The 20,480-nt window shown below is 46.3% G+C and overlaps 2 protein-coding genes across 12 annotated transcripts; both read left to right on the top strand.

The window, feature by feature from the left end:
• The first annotated feature begins 727 nt into the window (after positions 1-727).
• On the top strand, positions 728-3,790 carry LOC128450490 (putative RNA-binding protein 15B). Its single transcript, XM_053433981.1, has one exon. The coding sequence runs from the start codon at positions 728-730 to the stop codon at positions 3,233-3,235; it is 2,508 nt and encodes an 835-aa protein (XP_053289956.1). The 3' UTR covers positions 3,236-3,790.
• A 3,177-nt stretch (positions 3,791-6,967) lies between these two features.
• On the top strand, positions 6,968-20,350 carry LOC128450423 (NLR family CARD domain-containing protein 3). Of its 11 annotated transcripts, none has more exons than XR_008340013.1 (9): positions 6,968-7,116; positions 7,845-8,031; positions 8,132-8,251; positions 8,712-8,914; positions 9,143-10,997; positions 12,370-12,543; positions 13,969-14,142; positions 15,648-15,830; positions 17,932-18,069. XR_008340013.1 is itself a non-coding variant. In XM_053433854.1 (9 exons), the coding sequence occupies exons 2-9, from the start codon at positions 7,988-7,990 to the stop codon at positions 19,535-19,537; spliced, it is 2,769 nt and encodes a 922-aa protein (XP_053289829.1). In that variant the 5' UTR covers positions 6,968-7,116; positions 7,845-7,987; the 3' UTR covers positions 19,538-20,350. The 11 variants fall into 11 exon arrangements, 5 of the variants coding, with proteins under 5 accessions (XP_053289829.1, XP_053289847.1, XP_053289886.1 ...); XR_008340009.1 differs by having other exon boundaries at positions 15,648-15,979; positions 17,932-18,053; XR_008340018.1 differs by lacking the exon at positions 17,932-18,069 and adding an exon at positions 17,674-17,813.
• The last annotated feature ends 130 nt before the right edge of the window (positions 20,351-20,480 follow it).

Here is a 20,480-nt window from a genome sequence, read left to right as displayed (position 1 = left end):
ATCAGCATAACATTACATAACATTTCTTTTAGCTGACGTTTTATCCAAAGCGACTTGAAATAAGTGCATCAACCATGAGGGAACAAACCCAGAACAACAAGAATCATCCAGTTAGAATTCGCTCCATCTCAGACGGATGCTAAATTCAGAAGTTGCTTAGTGCAGGAGAAACACTTATCCAATATCACTACCTTTTAATACATTTTAAGTTTGGGGTTTTACTCGTAGTGTTTTTAAAAAGAGGTTTTGCTCCTTCAGGTAGATCTCAATGCAGCAGGTCAGTGGTTCACATCATGTCTATGAATAGAAAACATTTTAAATAAGTAAAGTTTTAAATAAATAAATTACACTAAATATAGTTTTGATATAATTTGATGAGATTCATTTAAACATTTAAAAAAACAAATAAATTAAATTGAAACAAAGCGTGACACGTCACAAGGCCGTCAGTAGTGACGCGCCCAGTGGCCCCGCCCTCCAGGAGAAGAGCGCACATTCCTATTGTCCAAGATGGCGGCGGCGGCGCGGGTCCGTGAGGCGACATGTCTTTAAACCAGTTTGTCCCGTTTCTATTCCCACGCACGCTGATCCTCGGAGTCTGCAGCCGGAGCGAGTCGCTACCGGAGCCGGTGTCCGCCGCCCTATCGCCCCCCAGCCCTGAAGCCCGCTGCCCGGGCCGGTCCCCGCTGCAGCCGCCGGAAAGTTGGAGCTCCATCCCCCAGTGAAAATGAAGCGGCAGGCCGGGAGGGAGGTGAGTCCGTCCAGGGCCGCAGCTAAACGGACCCGGGAGAGGGAGCGAGAGAGCGGCCGCAGAGAGGAGCTGCCGCCGCCGCCGCCGCCGCTGGCTCTGCTGCTGGCGGAGAGCCGGGGCTACCACCGCCGCAGCCGCAGCAGGGAGCGAGAGAAGCCGCGGCTCCGGGAGGAGCGGGCGGCCGCTCTGGAGCTCCACCACCGACACGAGCTCAGCCTCCTCGGCCGCCCGCCGCTCCGCACCGCGGCGGCCGAGCTGCCCGCCGCCAGGCCCGGGACCCTGGAGTACAAGACGCTGCTCATCAGCAACCTGGGCTCGCAGGTGCCGGACGAGGACGTGGAGGACGCGCTGTTCCACGAGTTCAAAAAGTTCGGGGACGTCAGCGTGAAGCTGTCGCACACGCCGGAGCTGGGCCGGATCGCGTACGTCAATTTCCGGCAGCCGGAGGACGCCAAGGAGGCCCGGCACGCCAAGTCCTCCAGGCTGGTGCTGGGGGACCGGCCGCTGAAGATCGAGCCCATGTACGTCCGGAGGCGGAGTGTGACGCCGCCGGACGTCGGGTATTTACCGCTGCACCCCCCCTACAGACCGAGGTCCCTGTCCCCGCCGGGCCCCGCGGTCAGCAGCATCAGGGACCTGAGAGCCCGACACTACGCCCTGGAGACCCTGGGGCTGGGCCGGGACCGGGACCGGCTGCTGGACTACTACGGTATGTTGGACGAGAGGGGGCGACCCTACGGCCTGCCCATGCCCGTGGTGGAGGACCTGAAGCCCGAGGACGACCAGAGGGCGACCAGCAACCTGTTCATCGGGAACCTGGACGGGAACGTCACCGAGGCGGAGCTGAGGCGGGGCTTCGAGAAGTATGGCGTCATCGAGGACGTGGTGATCAAACGTCCGGCTCGCGGACAGGGCGGAGCCTATGCGTTCGTCAAGTTCCAGAACCTGGACATGGCCCATCGAGCCAAGGTGGCCATGCAGGCCCGGCTGATCGGTGGGAACCCCATTAAGATCGGTTATGGCAAAGCGAACCCCACCACGCGCCTGTGGGTGGGCGGCATCGGGCCGGGGAACTCCCTCGCGGCTCTGGTTCGGGAGTTCGATCGGTTTGGAAGCATCAGGAATATCGACTATGTCAAAGGGGACAGCTTCGCTTACATCCAGTATGAGAGTCTGGACGCCGCCCAGGCCGCCTGCTCCCAGATGAGGGGCTTCCCTCTGGGGGGGCCCGAGCGGCGTCTCAGGGTGGACTTTGCTAAAGTTGAGGAAAGCCCCTCCCGGGTGTTTCCCCCCGGGTATCAGCCCCCTGTGGCGCTGCCCTCCAGCTACGACCTCCTGGGGGAGGCCTTCAGCCGCCACCGCAGCCTGGAGCGGGAGCTGAGGGGGGCCAGGGACCGCCCGTCCCCGCCCCCCCACAGCGCCCTGTCCCAGAGGGACAGAGACAGGCCGGTGCTGGAGAGAGACCACCCCACCAGCCCCACCCGCAGCCTGGAGCGCAGGGCGGGAGGCGTGGAAGCATTCGGGAGGAGAGGAGGGAGGAGCCGCAGCAGGAGCAGGGAGCGATGGCTGAAGGAGAGGGAGGAGAGGAGGAGCCGGAGGAGGAGCAGGAGCCTGTCCACTGATCGGCAGGCGGGGGAGAAGGAGAAGGAGAAGGAGAGGGGACGATCGAGGGTCCGAGGTCCAGGAGGCGTGGTCTCTCCAGATGCGAGTCCAGACCGAGCGAGGGTTCGAGCCCCCGACTCCACCACCGAGCCCAGAGACCACTCCCCCGACAGCGGGGCCGGGGGCCGCCACGCCGCCGGGCACGAAGAAGAGCCAGCGCCTGCTCGCCACCACGGCAAGAGGTCGTCCAGCGTGCAGCTCAACAACCATCACCAGCGAACCAGCGAGGTCATCGCTGCCAGCCCCCCCGCCCCCCCCACGGACACCTCCTCCTCTCCCAGCACGCTGTCCGAGTTCGCCCACGCCTCGCTCTCCAAAACCTGGCACGGCTTCTTCGCCCTGAAGAACAGCAGCTTCCCCACGGAGCTGCACCTGCTGGAGGGGGGGCCGGCGTTCTTCAGCGCGGTGATGAAGGAGACCCTGAAGCAGCAGAGCCACAAGCAGCCCAGCCAGCTGAAGATCGCCCAGCGGCTCCGCATGGACCAGACCCGGCTGGACGAGGTGTCCCGCCGCATCAAGCTGGGACGTCCCGACGGGTTCGCCATCCTGCTGGCCCTCCAGGGCCCCGTGGACCGCCAGGCCCCGGCCCCTGAGCCGGGCCTGCAGGTGCGCCTGCTGCGCCACCTGGTGACCTACCTGCGGAACAAGGAGGCGGCCGGAGTCGTGAGCCTCCCGGCCGCGAAGGGGGGGGGTCCCGGGGCCATGCTGTACGCCTTCCCCCCCGGGGAGTTCTCTCAGCAGTACCTGCAGGCTGCCAAGAGGACTGTGGGTCATCTGGACGAGGAGCACATGGTGATTGTGATTGTCACCGACACTAATTGATTCATCACAGTACACACACACACACACACACACACATACTCTCTCGCCGGACGACCACAGACTTCCGTGTTTTTAAAAAGATGCATCTTCTTTTTTTATTCTGTGTCTTATGAACTGAACACAGCGACTGACACTACATCTCTTCACTTTACGTCTCCTCCCTCGGGGGGACGCACACACACACACACACACACACACACACACACTAACACTGACACTCGGTTTTATGCTTGTTAACTTTATGTGTGTTTTATCATGGAGCTGAATCCACCAGGTTGTTTCTTTACACCCGACCCACGTGGGACTAAGAGGTTTTCTACAAAGTGATTGTCCTGTGAACTCACAGGTTACAGCTGTCGTCAGGTGTTGTGTTTTGATTGTGTGTTCAAAGCTCCAGTAGAGACACACAAACATTTCCTGACCCGTCCCTGGGACTGTTTACTCTTCACAGTGTTTTTATCAGTTCAACCATTCCACTTCTACAGTGCGAGTGTGTGTTGCATGCAGGAAAAGAAAAGAACAAGTTTTATATTAAAATGTCTGCTTCCTTTTCAATCTGCTGTGGGATGTCTCTGTTTGTGATCTACTGGGACGAGGTGGGATGACATCACCGGCTCTGGTTTTATATGGTAGCTCGACTTTTATTCAGTTTTAAAACATGGATTCCTCATTTTTGAGCCATTCTCTGTTTTTCTTCTCATCTGCTGCCTCAGCTTCACACGTTTAGTTCCGTCTCTTAAAGCAAAGCTCGTCCTCAGGAGCTTTTAGTTTGAATAAAACCACAAAGTGTCTTTGAGGAGATGAATTCACACAAACATACCAACGACATGCGTGTGGTCATTGAGTTGAATTCACCTCTGGAACAGTTCAAGTCTTTAACACTAATTCTAACTCTTGTGTTCACTTTATTTTTCTAACATCAGCATTTAGTACCAAGACACTATTTTTAAATACAACTGGTTTCAACAGAGTTTTTCCACCAAGATGTTATTGAATGAAAAACTTGACACTAAAGATTTAAAAAATAAAAGATGGAGACGATTGTTGTTGATGTGAAATGTTGGAAACGTAAATGTTGTGCAGTTCTTTTACCTGAACAACAGGTTTGTTGTGAGAGGATAATGAGGACGTGTGTAGTGGAGAGGTTCTTTAAACCTGAAGCTGGTTTCCAGCAGCAGGAAACGCTCAGTGACACCAGGAGTCCAGGACTCAACACCAGCAGCTCAATGTGTGAAGGTTCAGAAGAAATATTCAAAACACGTGGAGGTTTGGTTCTAAAATATAAACTCAGTGTGGTTGAGCATCTGCAGGTAGAAAGGAGAAGGCAGGTTTATTAATCTGAAGATGGTTCCATCAATTAGTCTGTTCATTATTTCATTGATAACAAGTAAACACTTTCAAAACTTGATTTTTGATATTTGAGGCTTCACAGGAAGAATCCGAGTCTTCACTCCAGAAGTTTGAGTTTTGGGCCTGAACGCTGTGAACCGCCACGTTGGAGAAATCTGTGTGTTCATCAGATCCGCTGCAGAACGTCTTCTTCCTCGATCCTCACGCGCTCACACATCAACTCAGCAGCTGATCTGTAAATCTGCTGAAGATCAAACCACAATGAAAATATATGGAAACAAACACTGAACTCACTGTGATGTTAGAACTGCAGTTACTGGGTTGTTCCAGGAGGGGGCGCTGCTGCACCTCATTTGAACTTCTTCAACCCTCCTCCACTACATTTACTTTGTTCAACAGATGTTTGTTTTATTTGCAGATGTTATTTTAGAAAACGAAAAATCTTCTAAATCATGACGTCATTTCCTTCTTTGATTTCTTTAAGTTTTTCTCAAAAGTAAAAGAAAAATACTTTTAAAGAAGTTGATTTGAAATTATAATAATATTCTCACTACACTTAAAAAAATACAGAATTGTTTTCAGGATCAACGTTAAACAATCGAGACTTTACAAGATTCAGGTTTTTTCACATTGAACAGCTCAGAACTTATCGACTGAGTGAAAATACACAGCTCACACACCAAGGCTGATTCTCTTCTAACACTCAGTGTCCGAGGAGGAGCACTTTCTGTTCTACTTCATGTTCATGTTGCTTTCACTTCAGGAAAGTTTTAAACAAGTATTTTTATGTTTGTTAAGGATCAGTTTTTTCCACCACTGGTAGAGAAACCTGAACATGATGGTTTTATTGACTCTGTTGTTTTACCACAGCTGCTCTTCACTCTTCATCTCTTCGGTCGTTCTCATGTTCGTAGCTACGACGTAACATCAGCTGCATTTTTAAGTCGTAATGTTGTTAGATTAAAGTCGTGATTGAGAAGAAAGTCTGAATTTATCCTCACGATATTCCAACGTCATTGTGATATTACGACTTTATTCTTGTGAAATTGTTTCTGTGTCTCTACGACTTTATTCTTGTGATATTACGACTTAAATTTGATTGAGTTTCCGACTTCTTTATTCTCTTGGTATTACAACGTTGTTATTACAAGATGTTTTTATATCAGCCGCCCTCGTGGTGAACAGACTTCCTGTCTCATCTGAACTCGTGGCGTGCTGTGATGCGACCGATGACATCACGACCGATGACATCACGACCGATGACATCACGACTGTGACGACCATTGTTTTTCGTAAAGTCACTCTTCGGTTTGTTTTGGTGTCAAAATAAAAGCATGACGTATTCTGCATTTAAAGAAATGTAATAAACTTTATGATCTTTGTAAAACAAAGTGCAGTCATTTCTCAGATAGATAAAAAAACATATAACACATGAAAATATAAAGTTACAATATCTGATATTTAAATATCTTATTCAGTTTGGTGCTTTTCAACCTGAGAAATGTTATAAATGGCATTAAAATAAATATTACTATATACTATAATAACAATTTATTTAAAAGACATTTGATAAGAGGTAGAAAGTTAAAATAGAACAAGTTTAGTTGTTATAATTTAGAAACTAAAAATGTAAAACATCTAGATCAATAAAATCAATAAAACAGACAAAAAAACAAGAATTAGTTTTAACTCTGATTTTTAAACTCTGTTGTTGTCGCTGCAGAAAACGTGTGAACACCAGGGGGCAGCACAGGTCAATAAAACATTAGGTCACATGGTCTGATTGGTCAAACTGTGAGGAGACTTCACTAATATATCTGACAGACAGGGGGCGCTCACGTGCTGTTATTTATCTGAACTTTTTCACGTTTTATTTAGAGATTTTAAACTTCTCTTCTACTTTGTTAACAACCTGAGAAGTGAGAGTTTAACACAAACATTTAAAAATGGTCTGATTTGGATTCACACTCAGATTCAGGGACTTCTTCTGTTTGTAAACAAATCAACAAACAAACAGAGGAAAACATAACCTCCTTAGAGGGTTAGGGTAAGTTATAGAGTTAGAGTTCTCTCTCTCTCTCTCTCTCTCTCTCTCTCTCTCTCTCTCTCTCAACTCGTTTTATACTGTATGTGAATAAAACACTAAATCACAACTTACATGTCAAATAAATCCAATGAAAAGATGATCAAGGCTTTGGTCAAGTTTTCTGTGAAATAGAATTTACACTCACATCAGTTTTATTTCTTGTTTTCATAGAAAGTAGTTTCTATGGTGGAATTCCAGTTCACCCAGTTTAGACTTGATGGGAAAACCATGTTGTCTGCAGCCAGGTGCTCTGGCTCTTTGCTGACACCTTGTGGTCAAACACTGGTACTGTTTCTACTTGGATCATTTCATACATCGAACACTCATCTTCATGAACTGGATGTTTTCAAGAGTGAACTGGTTCAACAGGGAGGAGGAGCCTGAGAACAGGGAAGTGTCAGACTCCATTTTCACCTGGACGAGCAGAAGGAAGGAAAGTGAGCAGGTGAGTGTGAACACAACTTTCTGAAAGTTTCACAGTCTCACTCTCACACCTGCTGTTAACATCCGTCTGCTGATCACATGACTCTAAGTTTGTCAGTTCACACCTGGTGACAGACGTCATGTGATCGGATCCCAAGATGTGAACAGCAGGTCTGGATCAAAGAGCCTTCAAAGGACTAATTAACAGAGTTAACTCACAGCTTCACTTTTTATCTTCATCTGTTCATCAAGTGTTTAATAACACAACGTGTTTTCACAATCATACGTTACAGTCACCTGAGTGTGTGTGTGTGTGTGTGTGTGTGTGTGTGTGTGTGTATGTGTGTGTGTGTGTGTCTGTGTGTTTGTCCTTGGGTGTGTTTATGAACTTGTTTGTCCTGATTCCTGTGAGCTTAGAAAAACAGGAAGTGATGCAATTCGTAGTTTGTCGACGTAAAGTGTGAGAGAGAGAGAGAGAGAGAGAGAGAGAGAGAGAGAGACAAATAATGTAACTACATCCTTCCTGAGGTTTCTGATGTGATCACTGTATTTCCTTGTATATAAGTACTCCTGTGTACTCAAATAAATACCAGTACTACAAACTATGAAGCCCTGCTTCTATTTCACAATAAAACATTTAAAAAATAAATCAATAGTTTCAGTCGCCAGAAACGCTGGAGTGCTTTTATTTTGAAATGGGTAGGCTACAGGAAGTGTTGCAAATATTTGTGTTTGTGACGTTTTCAACAGATAAAGATTGAAACTGGTGTGAAAGATCATTTCACTGTGTTCTGCTGTAAACTGAGCACAGAACCAGAAGGAAATAGACCAGACCTTGAATATCTAGAAGAGCAGCGTGGCCTGAACCACAACTGAGCCGCAGCCGGTGCAACATGGACGAGGACACTTCAGAGCAAGTTGGACCCTCAACCACAAAGTAAGAGACCTGCTACAAACATGTGAAGCTCCAAACTGAATCCTCACAGAATGAACCAGTGAATGATGTGTTCTGAATAAAAACATGTTTGTGTTTGCAGAGGTCAGGACCACAGACTGAGAGCAGAGTCTCCAGGGTCCAGCTGTCTGTCTCTGAAGAGTGACTGGTCCATGGGAGATCCTCCAAACTTCAGTAATGAACCTGGACCCTCACCCACAGAGTAAGAGACTGTTTCTACTGGGACCTGCTCTGAAGAGGATCTAGTTTCCTCTAGTGTGGCCCCTGCATTAGGACACAGCTTCATTGAAGTTGGTGACTAATCTCTCAGAATCACTCAAAGAGCTCAGACCTCCACCAAGAACCAACACGCTCCTTATGAAACCACTTTGAAATCCACTAGAGACTCATTTTGATTTGGACCTGCACCAAATTCCACACACTGGTAAACATCAGTCCTCTGAGCATGTCTGTGAAAGAGGACCCCCCCCCCCCCCCCCCCCCCCGATCTGGTTCACAGACCACAACCTTCCACCAAGTTTACTGGTAATCTGTTGTTTTTTATAATCCCACTAACGAACCAACCAACACACAAACATACTGGGTGAAAACAAAACTTTCTTGACAGAAGTGATGACAACCTGTGACTGTGACATGTGAGTTATCAGGACATGTCTTCACAGGGAGAGGAAGAGGAGTCATGTTTCTGAGGAGGAGCAGTCGTCCTGCTGTGCTTCGTGTCAGGACGTCCTGAAGGATCCAGTCTCCACCAGCTGTGGACACTGGTTCTGCAGACAGTGCATCACCTCATACTGGGCCCAGTCTGGTTCTTCAGGAGACTCCTCCTGTCCCCAGTGTGGACAAAGATCCAGAACAGGAGCTGGAGGTCAGACAGCCGGTCAGAGCAGCACTGTACATGTGTCTGCTGATGTCTTCACTTCTGACAACAGCACATGTGGTTTTATTTTGTTCCTTCAAACAGCATCAACATTTAACATCGTTAGAAAAGCACAAAGTTAAAAAGCTTTTATTTTCTGTAGTTTTTTTGTATCTGATGAAAACAATCAGCAGATTCTCAGATTCTCTGTCTCTCACATTGTTTCTTGTCTTTCAGCAGATCGTGGTCTGCAGGAGGTTTCAGATGAACATAAGCTCAGTGTGAGGAGGAGATGTGAACATGTGACTGAAGGAAGTGATGAAACAGGAAGTAGAACCCTCCTCAACAGGATCTACACTGAGCTCTACATCACAGAGGGACAGAGTGAAGAGGTTAATACTCAACATGAGGTGAGGCAGCTTGAGACGGCTTCAAAGAAGAAGATCCTCCAGGACACTCCCATCAAGGTCCACGACATCTTTAAAGCCTCCACTGACCAGCAGAGCAGCATCAGAGTCGTCCTGACCAACGGAGTCGCTGGCGTTGGAAAAACCTTCTCGGTGCAGAAGTTCACTCTGGACTGGGCAGAGGGTTTAGAGAACCAGGATGTGGGTCTGCTGGCTGTGCTTTCGTTCAGGGAGCTGAACCTGGTGAAGGACCAGCAGCACAGTCTTCTCACGCTGCTCCATGTTTTCCATCCAGCGTTACAGAAGCTCACGGCAGAGACGCTCGCTGTCTGTAAACCTTTGTTCATCTTTGACGGCCTGGATGAAAGCAGACCTTCTCTGGACTTCAACCACAGGGAGCTTGTGTCTGAGGTCACACAGAGGTCATCAGTCAACGTGCTGCTGACAAACCTCATCCGGGGGAATCTGCTTCCCTCGGCTCTCGTCTGGATAACCTCCAGACCTGCGGCGGCCAATCAGATCCCTCCTGCATGTGTTGACAGGGTCACAGAAGTACGAGGCTTCACTGAGGCCCAGAAGGAGGAGTACTTCAGGAGGAGGTTCAGTGATGAAGAGCTGTGCAGCAGAATCATCTCACACATCAAGACGTCCAGGAGCCTCCACATCATGTGTCAAATCCCAGTCTTCTGCTGGATCAGTGCTACAGTTCTGGAGCACATGTTGACCACAGACCAGAGAGGAGAGCTGCCCAAGACCCTGACTGACCTGTACTCACACTTCCTGCTGGTTCAGACAAAGAGGAAGAACAACAAGTACGGTGAAGGACATGAGACGAGTCCACAGCAGCTGACGGAGGCTGACAGGGACGTTCTCCTGAAGCTGGGGAGGCTGGCACTTAAACATCTGGAGGAAGGAAACATCATGTTCTACCAAGAAGACCTGGAGCGGTGTGGTCTTAATGTCACAGAGGCCTCGGTGTACTCAGGAGTTTGTACTGAGATCTTCAGAAGAGAGTGTGTGATCTTCCAGAAATCAGTCTACTGCTTTGTTCATCTGAGCGTTCAGGAGTTTCTGGCTGCAGTCTACATGTTCCACTGTTACACCGAGGGGAACACAGAAGAACTCAAAAACTTCTTAGGACCATATGGGAACACATGGGGTACCTTCTCCCTGAATGACCTCCTGAAGAGAACCATGAAGAAATCCCTCACCAGTACAAATGGTCATCTGGACCTGTTTGTTCGCTTCCTTCACGGCCTCAGTCTGGAGTCCAACCAGAGAGTCTTAGGAGGCCTGCTGGGTCAGACAGGGAACAATCCAGAGATCATCCAGAGAGTCTTAGGAGGCCTGCTGGGTCGGACAGGGAACAATCCAGAGATCAACCAGAGAGTCATCAAAAACCTGAAGAAGATGAAGAGTGGTGACATTTCTCCTGACAGAAGCATCAACATCTTCCACTGTCTGACTGAGATGAACGACCACTCAGTTCATCAGCAGATGAAACAGTTCCTGACGTCAGAGAACAGATCAGAGGAGAAACTCTCTGTCATCCACTGCTCAGCTCTGGCCTACATGCTGCAGATGTCAGAGGAGGTTCTGGATGAGTTGGACCTGGAGGAGTTCAACACATCAGACCAGGGTCGACTGAGACTGATCCCAGCTGTGAGGAACTGCAGGAAGGCTCTGTGAGTCCAGACATGATCAATAACGTGTGTTTGTTTGTTTGTTTGTTTGTGTGTGTGTGTGTGTGTGTGTGTGTGTGTGTGTGTGTGTGTGTGTGTGTGTGTGTGTGTGTGTGTGTGTGTGTGTGTGTGTGTGTGTGTGTGTGTGTGTGTGTGTGTGTGTGTGTGTGTGTTACGGCTGCAACTAACGACTTTTCTGATAGACGATTAATCTATCCATTATTGAAACGATTAATCGACTGATCTGATTATGAATCACACAAATTCTCCATTGCTCTTATTTATCAGCTTTTAAATTTAGCTTTGATTGAAAATAAAGATCAATACTTTATTCAACAATGCTTTTTTAATAAACTTTGCGGCAACTATTGATACAAAAACAAAGAAAAATCAAGTTTTTGTCCATTTAAAACCAAGGACAGGCAAAGTGCCAATATAAAAAAGCAAGCTAGATAACACGCTAACTTACCGAGGCGAGTCTACGTTACGATGTCCAATGTGCCGTCTCTTCAAATGCTCGACCATAACCAACCTGCTTCCATGGAAGGCTAGGTCCACGTACAAATATTCAGCTAGTCTTTCTTCGGGTTATGTTAATGGTAAAATTCTCCCATACTTTTGACTTCCTGGTACACGATGGTGTTGCACGATGCCATTGGTCCGTGTTTTGTTGCTATTGCACATGCGCGATGTTCAGAGATCAGGAAGAGAGTGAGATGGTTCACTCCTCAGCTGCTTCCATCAGCCGGTAACACAACGTTTAGTTCAGCTGAAAAACACACACTATGACGTAACCAACACATCATCGACTATTATATTCATCGGCGACTATTTTTGACATCGATTAATGTCAACGTCGATTAATTGTTGCATCCTTAGTGTGTGTGTGTGTGTGTGTAATAAAGTTATTATTATGGGGCGGGCGGTGTGGCCTAGGGGGTAGAGTCGGCATTATGCAACAAGAAGGTTGCTGGTTCAAATCCCACTCCCCCCACCTGCATGTCGAGGTGTCCTTGGCAAGATACTGACCCCCTAAGTGGCCCCTCATGAATGTTGAGTGTACTAAAAATGTAAGTCAGCTAAATGACATGTAATGTAATGTAATAATTATGTATTCATATACTCTCATTGTTCTCATATGAGTTCAACTAGATCAGATGTGGAGAGTGAAATCCAATGTGATCATTGTGCTGGAGTTTGAGGATTCAGACATACGACCATGTGGGGGTGCAAGGGAGATTATTGAAAGGATTCTCTTGAGGAGTTTTTAACAAAGAGGGGATTTACCAGGGTGAGGGTCACATGATCACGTTTTGTATGAATGTTGTGTTTTCTGATTTAATTCTCACAGATTTGATATTTTCTTTAATTACAGACTCGGTGGTTGTTACCTCTCAGAGACTCACTGTGAAGTCGTGGCCTCAGCTCTGAAGTCAGACCCCTCACATCTGAGAGAACTGGATCTGAGTGCAAACGACCTGAAGGATTCAGGAGTGAAGCTGCTGAGTTCTGGACTGGAGAGTCCAAACTGTCGACTGGAGACTCTGAGGTCCTTAAATCCTTCTTCACTTTTCAGACTTTCTTTCTTATTGGGTCATTATTTATTTAAATTGTCTCAGTTCTGCTCTGCTCACTGTCCCTCAGTCATCTGTCACTCACCCAGCCTGTCAGTCACGTCCACCTCATCAACTCCATTCACCTGCACTCACCTGCTCCTGATCACTAAGAAAGTGTCAGTAAATAACATGTGGACTGAGGCCGAGCACTCGTCCTCCTCAGGTTTTCAAAATAAGACACATTCTTATTGAAACACGTTGGACAGTTGATAAGTATAGAAACAAACAGGAAGTGACTGTCAGGAGCCATCCCTACTTTAAACAGTGTTTAATTACACAAACCTGCTCAGTGACCATCACACAGAGAAGAAGCTGATGAATGAAACAATGGTCCAACATGTCTGATCTGATATTTATCTTCAGGTCACAGACTGGACTGAGGTCAGCAGCATGTTGAGAGTCTGTGTTGACATGATGACGATCCACAACAACAGGAGGACACATTCTAATTAGAGCTGTGAAAAATAACGCGTTATGATTAAATTACAGGATTAATTCGGGGGGTTTTTTAACGCATGCGCAGCATCCAATTCCGCCACCCAATCTGCACTAGTCGCCGCTCTAATGCAGTCAGATGGCAGCTGCCATTCAAACAAACAACATGGATAATTCTGATGAACCTTCTGGACGGGAAGATCGTGTTCCAAAAAAACAAAAATCGAACATTCAATGAAACCAAGGTGATATGTACACTATGTGGGAAGACGTTATCGTCACCGTAGCAATACCCGCCTAACCACCGCAACGCGAAGCATGTGTTGCTCGGCGAGGGGCGTTCAAGTGGAATGCGCCAAACCAGACTCACTCGCAGGACACATTGTGCAAAAGAAGCGTTCAGCTTTACTGTCAGAGAATTTGAACAAGTTAGTTTGCCTCACCAACTGGCTAAAGAACGACTAGCTAAGAGGGCCTTTAGAGGCATTAGATTGTGTCATGGTGTGGTTAATGGTTGTTTGACAAAAAATATAAAAAATGTCAACCATCCTATGGCTAAGAAGCTAAAATAATTTCTGTTTGATTTAAAAAAAAAGTTTTATTCAACCACACAATGGCTAAGGAGCCCGAATTCGGTTTAGGATGAAGATTATATTAATGTTCCATATGGAATAGCAAAGAGAACTGCTAAAGAACTGCTGAGTTGCAGCACCGTTGTTTTGTTTATTTATGAATATAAAAAGAAAACATGTTAAATGTATATATCCGTCTTTTATCATAAATCTTTTTGTTTTCACAAAAATATACCGAGAAAATCGGTAATGTGATTAATCATGATTAATCCATAGAAACCTGTGATTAATTTGATTAAAAATGTTAATCATTTCACAGCCCTAATTCTAAATTCATATTTCTTTATCCAGGTTGGGGTACTGCAGTCTGTCAGAGATCAGCTGTTCTTCTCTGGCTTCAGCTCTGAGGTCAAACCCCTCTCATCTGAGAAAACTGGATCTGAGACTCAACAACCTGCAGGACTCAGGAGTGAAGGAGCTGTGTGGTTTTCTACAGAGTCCAACCTGTCGACTGGAGACTCTGAGGTCAGTTCACTGACTGACTTTTGTAGATCTCATATCTATAGAACAGCAGTTATACACAATTTATCTCACTTTATTCTAGTTTAACATAATTCCTCTTCATACTGTGATGGAAATTCATCTTGAGATTTGAAATAATGAAATTCTCAGACCGGAGTTGCTTTTGAGTCTTTATAAAAATAAGCTCTGCAGAGTTAACAAGCACAGGGGCTCAAAATGGAACAACAACAACTGGCTGCAAGTTCCAAAAGCCAGAACTTATACAAAGAGGCGTCACATAAGAGATGATATGAAAAAAAGAAGACATCATAGACGTGAAAGACATGAGATCATCATCTATGTCTTATCTGCTGTGTCCCTCCTTCCCCGGTACCAGTTAGAAGAAAACCATCACCAAATAAGGGTTCCATCCTGTCAGATAGACAGTATCACAGCAGTGAGACACCTAGTCAGGGGATTTCCAATACCTTAGACCAGGGGTGGTCAATTATTGTTTCCATGGGGCCACATGAGAAACAGAAAATATTTTGGGGGGCCAGGCCAAAGGCTGAACTCAATTCTGCATAATATTAATTATATTCTTTATAAAAGCAGTATATAGCATTGTTTTGACAAGCTGGTAAGACTGGTAAGAGTACTGCATGTTATGATTAAGCAATGAAAAAGCGCGGGGTGTGACTTGGGCTTGATTTCATCCCTGAAGGATAACCATTTCTGCAAAATATTCATCCAGAAACACCAAAACAAACAAAATTTAAACGTTTTTACCATTTGTGACTCATTCTATTAGTGTCATTTTCAGGCACTGTAACAGATCCTCTGAAAGATGGTCTTTTTTGACTGATGTTCTGTTTATTCAAACCGTCCTTGTAACACCGTACACCTTAATACAACTTTGAACAACTTAGAAACACCGTAAGAAATTGTCCTTCCTCGGAGGGTCGCTAAACATAAAACCTCTTTCTAGAAGTTTTGATCCACAGAGGAAGACCGCGACGCCACCGGAACTGTTTCAAAATAAAATCATATAACATTTTTACAATAAAATCACAGAAAGACACTTCAATATATATATAAACAACAACACATGTAGGGTTAGTTACAGGCACATTCACCCCAAAACTTATTTAAGTTCCATATACTGTTGGAAAGAGGTTATTAGCTTTCTAAAGACACCACAATATTGTCTTTGTTCTCCAAATAGTAAGCAAGATACATCATATTATAACGATTGTCACTGAGCTGTGATTTTGAGAGAAAGGCCTCCAAAGAAAGTGTCCCAGTTCAATGCTAGTTGGTGCCTTGACATGCCAGCATTTCTAGTCTGATTTTTTTCAGTTCAGTGAGAGAGATCTAGTCTCTGTTGGGCTTTCACAAGTGCATCAAAGTCAGGTTGAATGTCTGAGGTGGAGATGCGAAGCACAGCTGCCAGATGATCATCAGTGAGAGAGGATCTATACCTGGATTTTGCAAACTTCATCAGTGAGAATGTTTGTTCACATATGTAGGTGGAGCCAAAGAGAACCAACATCTTCTGAGCATGTCTCCTTATGTTTGGAAAGTTCTCCTCCTTAAAAGAAGAGTAAAGATCCAGCAGTGATCCTGATTTAAAATGCTCTGCCAGTACCGCATCAGTCTGCAGGTCAATGAGTTCCAGCTGAACATCACTGGGTGCATTATCCACACTACAGGTAAAGGGAGAGGAAATCATGTGCATTTCATCCTCGATCATTCTGAGATCTTCCAATCGCCTTGAAAACTCACCATGCAGTGCTCCTAGCATGGATGAGTACCTGCAAAGATGATCAGCTGATGGTGGGGCTTCTTTCAGGGTTTGCATGTGAGTGAGATTGTTGCTCTCCAGTTGGCTTGTAAGAACCTGCATCTTTCTCATGAAAGCCTTCACCAGGCTGTGCATTTCATTAACAAATAGGCCCTTGCAGTTTGGTGTTCAGTTCATTCATCAGTGAAGTCACATCAACAGCCAATGCTAAATCTGCCATCCAGTCCTCATCTGAGAGCTCTGGGATGTCCTTGCCTTTCTTTTTGCAGAACTCTTGAATCCCTGCTCTCAGGTCCCATACTGTTTTTAACATGTTGCCCAGGCTGATCCATCTGACAGCTGTGTGGTAGCCTCTGTCCCCATGTTCAGTCTCATGCTCCTCCAACAGTGCAACCAACTGTCTGTGATTCAGCTCGTGCCCTAATGAAGTCAACTGTTTTAGTGACAACTTCAATAACATGGTTCATTTTTTGAACGGACTTGCACAACACATGCTGATACAATGCAAAAATACCAATTTCTGATCTGGTCGATTTCAGTCACTTTATCTTGAACACTGTTCAAAAGTCCGACATTTTTCCCGGTCAGACTTGGACAGCCGCCCGTTGTGACACCTGCCAGTCTGTCCCATTTCAGACCAGCGTGTTCATGCATGCATCGAACTCCGTGAATAGATCGCTCCCTGTCGTTGTCCCTTTCATTGGCCGCAGTGCTGCCAGCTCCTCCGTAATCTTGAAGTCCTTTATCCCACGGACGAATACGAGTAGCTGGTCTGTGTCACGGACATCGCAGCTCTCGTCCAAAGCCAAGGAGAAAAAGTCAAAACTGGCCACTTCACGTTGCAGCTGAAGTTCCAGATTCCCCGCAATGTCCTCGATTCTTCTCGTCACGGTTCGCCTCGATAGCGGGACTTGCTCAAATGCTTCTTTTTGTTCCGTGCATATTAGTGCTGCAGAGTCCACCAAGCACTCTTTGACAAACTCCCCCTCCGAGAATGGCTTACTGTTTTTAGCTATTTGTGAGATGTCACAAAGCTGGTCTTGGTTGCTGCATCCCTGGATGTGTGAAGCTTGGTAAAGAAGCCTTGCTGCTTTTGTAGCTTAGCTAGTAAAGCTTCCGATGTCCCGGCCTTTTCAGCGTCAGTCAAGCTTTTGTATTTCTCTGTGTGCTTCGTCTCGTAATGCCGTCTCAAATTGAAATCCTTAAACACGGCGATCTGCTCTCCACAAACTAAACACACGGCTTTACCTCCGACTTCAGCAAATAAATACTTAGCAGTCCATTTATTGTTGAAAACCCTGCATTCGGCCAGACATTTCCGAGGGCTAGAGTCGCCTTGTAGTCCACTTGTCCACGTGGAGACTCCTGAACATGTCCAGCAAGATGTTTAGAGACATCTAGTGGTGAAGTTACATATTACAAACAACTGAACCCAGAGGACACGAGGACTTTCAAGCTGGTTTCAGTTATGAACTCTGTAAAATAGTGTCTGGACATTTTCTAGAGTTTGATTTTCACATATGAAGAATGGGTGGAGCAGCAGGAGGCGGAGCCTGTAGAACAGCAGGAGGCGGGACATGACGTATAAACTCTGCTGTGGACAGATCAGTGTTGTTGTTTACAGCTCATCCACACCGACGTCGGCCCTCATCACCAGAAGATCTGGAATCTCCTCGTGTTTCCAAGTGGACGTCTTCGTCTTCTACATGTCCGGCTCCTCTTCTTCATCCTGAGATGTTTGTGTTCTTCAGGTTTCACGTCCGTCTCACGTGTTTGTGTCCTCAACACGTCCACTCGCTCTCTGTGAATCCTCTGGACATTCACCTGCTCTATTCTCACATGGACTCACTCAGAAACTTTATTAGGAGGCTGCAGGACAAGTTCCAGAAAATGTCCAGAACAACTTGACTCAGACTTCAGGTCTGAAAACAGAGACAGTGATGTTTAGTCAAAGTCCTTTATTTTCACACATGAACTCAGTTTAATTTACAGTTTTATTCTTTATCCAGGTTGAAGAACTGCAGACTGTCAGAGATCAGCTGTTCTTCTCTGGCTTCAGCTCTGAGGTCAAACCCCTCTCATCTGAGAGAACTGGATCTGAGTGACAACAACCTGCAGGACTCAGCAGTGAAGGAGCTTCTTGATCTACAGCAGAGTCCAACCTGTCGACTGGAGACTCTGAGGTCAGTAGATGGTTGGAGTCAGTCCTCGCTGCTTTCATCAGTATGTTACTAAACACAGTCAGTATCACAGATCCAGGGTCTGTGCTACCAAGCAGGATTTGTGGTTATCAGGTTAACTTCAGGTTTAGTTTTTTCAGTTCTACGAAGCTCGTCCACTTCTTAACGAGGTCAATCACCATGGTAACTTCTGATGAACGGCTAACCTGCTCCAGGTTAAGTTGGAGATCAACCCGTATAGAAGCTCCGCCCACTGACCACAGTGACTCTACACTGTTGTGTGGTGCTCACTCTCCTTAAAGGGACGGATAAGGGAAGTTTAAATCAACGTCTGGTTGGTTCAGTTGATCTCTAACTCACCCAGAACATCTCAATGTCTCCAGACTCATCCTGTCCCCAAAACACCAGATGACCTCAGCTTCCTGGAGACAGGTCCATGTGTGTGTCCTCAGAGACAGTGAGACAGTGTGTGTCCTCAGAGTCAGTGTGTGTGTCCTCAGAGACAGTGAGCCAGTGTGTGTCCTCAGAGACAGTGTGTGTCCTCAGAGACATTGTGTGTCCTCATCGTCATTGAGACAGTGTGTGTCCTCAGAGTCAGTGAGACAGTGTGTGTCCTGAGAATCAGTGAGACAGTGTGTGTCCTGAGAGACAGTGAGTCAGTGTGTGTCCTCAGAGTCAGTGAGACAGTGTGTGTCCTCAGAGACAGTGAGACAGTATGTGTCCTCAGAGTCAGTGTGTGTCCTCAGAGACAGTGAGACAGTATGTGTCCTCAGAGTCAGTGTTTGTCCTCAGAGACAACAGTCGGCCAATCAGACGAGCCACAAGCTGCTTGGGATCATGTGATTGAGTTGACGTGAAGACGGCAGTTGTTGTTGTTTTCATGTGAACAGGAAGTGAAGCTGGACCACAGCTGACAGCCTCACACGAGGGACAGAGACGGTGTCGTCTTCATCTGATCTGAGACAGTTTGTCCTCTCACTTCATCAGTGAAGAACTGATCAGGTGGATCTTTGTCACAGCTCTGAGATCAGTGGGACTGAAGCCTCTCCTCATCACATGGTAACCAGGAGCTCTTTATACAGAGCAGAACCTCTGCTGAGGTCCATCTGTCTCCTCTGGTCCCAGTTTGTCAGAAGCAGATGTTCATCAACACACAGTGAAACATGGCTTCACCTGTAACAGCAGTAAATCCACCTCTCAGGTGTCCACTCTGCACTTTGACATGCAGAGGACACACACTGAGCTCTTAGCGTGTTCATTCCAACACGTGAACATGAAGCAGAGAGGAAGCTGCTCCACCTCTGAACAGGACTGAAGTCCCTGCTGCTCTTTCTACTGGATGAGCTGCATCACTGACTCACAGCTGATGAAGTGAGTCTCTGTGACACTGATGTCTTCTTCTCTCAACAGGTGGAGGATGGATGACTGGAGGTGAGTGTGAAGAGGACAGTGTGAAGAGGACAGTGTGAAGAGGACAGTGTGTGTGGACGGAGGCTGAGCTGTGTCCTGAGGATCCAGAGGCTGAAGCAGCAGCAGCTTGTGTGTAGTCTCCAATCTACACAACCCCTAATCTGCATGTGTTTGTGAGATGAAGCCGGAGCACCTGGAGAAAACACGGGGAGAACATGCAGACTCCACACAGGAAGACCCCATCTGAACCGGATTCAAACCAGCAACCTTCCTGCACCGATTGTGTTTATTCACATGAAGAATGTGTTTATTGAAATGACACAACACAAGCAGAATATATAAACCCTCTATAAAGAGTCACATACAGTGTGTTTAAGTTTGTCTTTATTATTGTCCACCTTTGTCCCTCAGTGTGTCTCCATGTGTGTAGAACCACATTCTGTGTATATGTTTGTTTACGATCTTAAAGTTCCTGGATTCACGTCACAAATTGATTTAGTTCAACACAAAGTTCAACACATTGAAATCACTTTGAGTTTAAAATCAGAGTTTTGTCTTTGACACAAAAGATCAAAACTCTGGACTTAAAAATGGGACGTTTTCATTTCTGCATCAGGTGCAGAGCGGTGGTGGCTTTTCTACTTTTGACCCACAGGTGGCGCTGCAGTATAACAGCAGCACATCCCAGTCAAAGCCTTTATATTCAGTCTATGAGTCAAACACATGGATCATTTCCTCTGTGACAAACCAGATGTAACGAGAAGAAAAACATCTCAGAGAGAAAAGTTCTGTTTCTACTTGTCTCTGCTTTAATGCTCAATAAACATCCTTCCACCGACTTCACTGGAATCATGACTCAGCTTTTCTTTCCTCTTCAAACAAACTGGTGGAAACATCTCGTCCTTGGTGCAGGTAAAAGAACAAAATCACCAGTTTGACATAATGGAAACCAGCAGAAGAAAAGTGAA

Source organism: Pleuronectes platessa, chromosome 2, assembly GCF_947347685.1.
Source record: "Pleuronectes platessa chromosome 2, fPlePla1.1, whole genome shotgun sequence".
In the NCBI taxonomy this organism is placed as follows: Eukaryota; Metazoa; Chordata; class Actinopteri; order Pleuronectiformes; family Pleuronectidae; genus Pleuronectes; species Pleuronectes platessa.
This window is presented reverse-complemented; position numbering and strand designations above follow the sequence as displayed.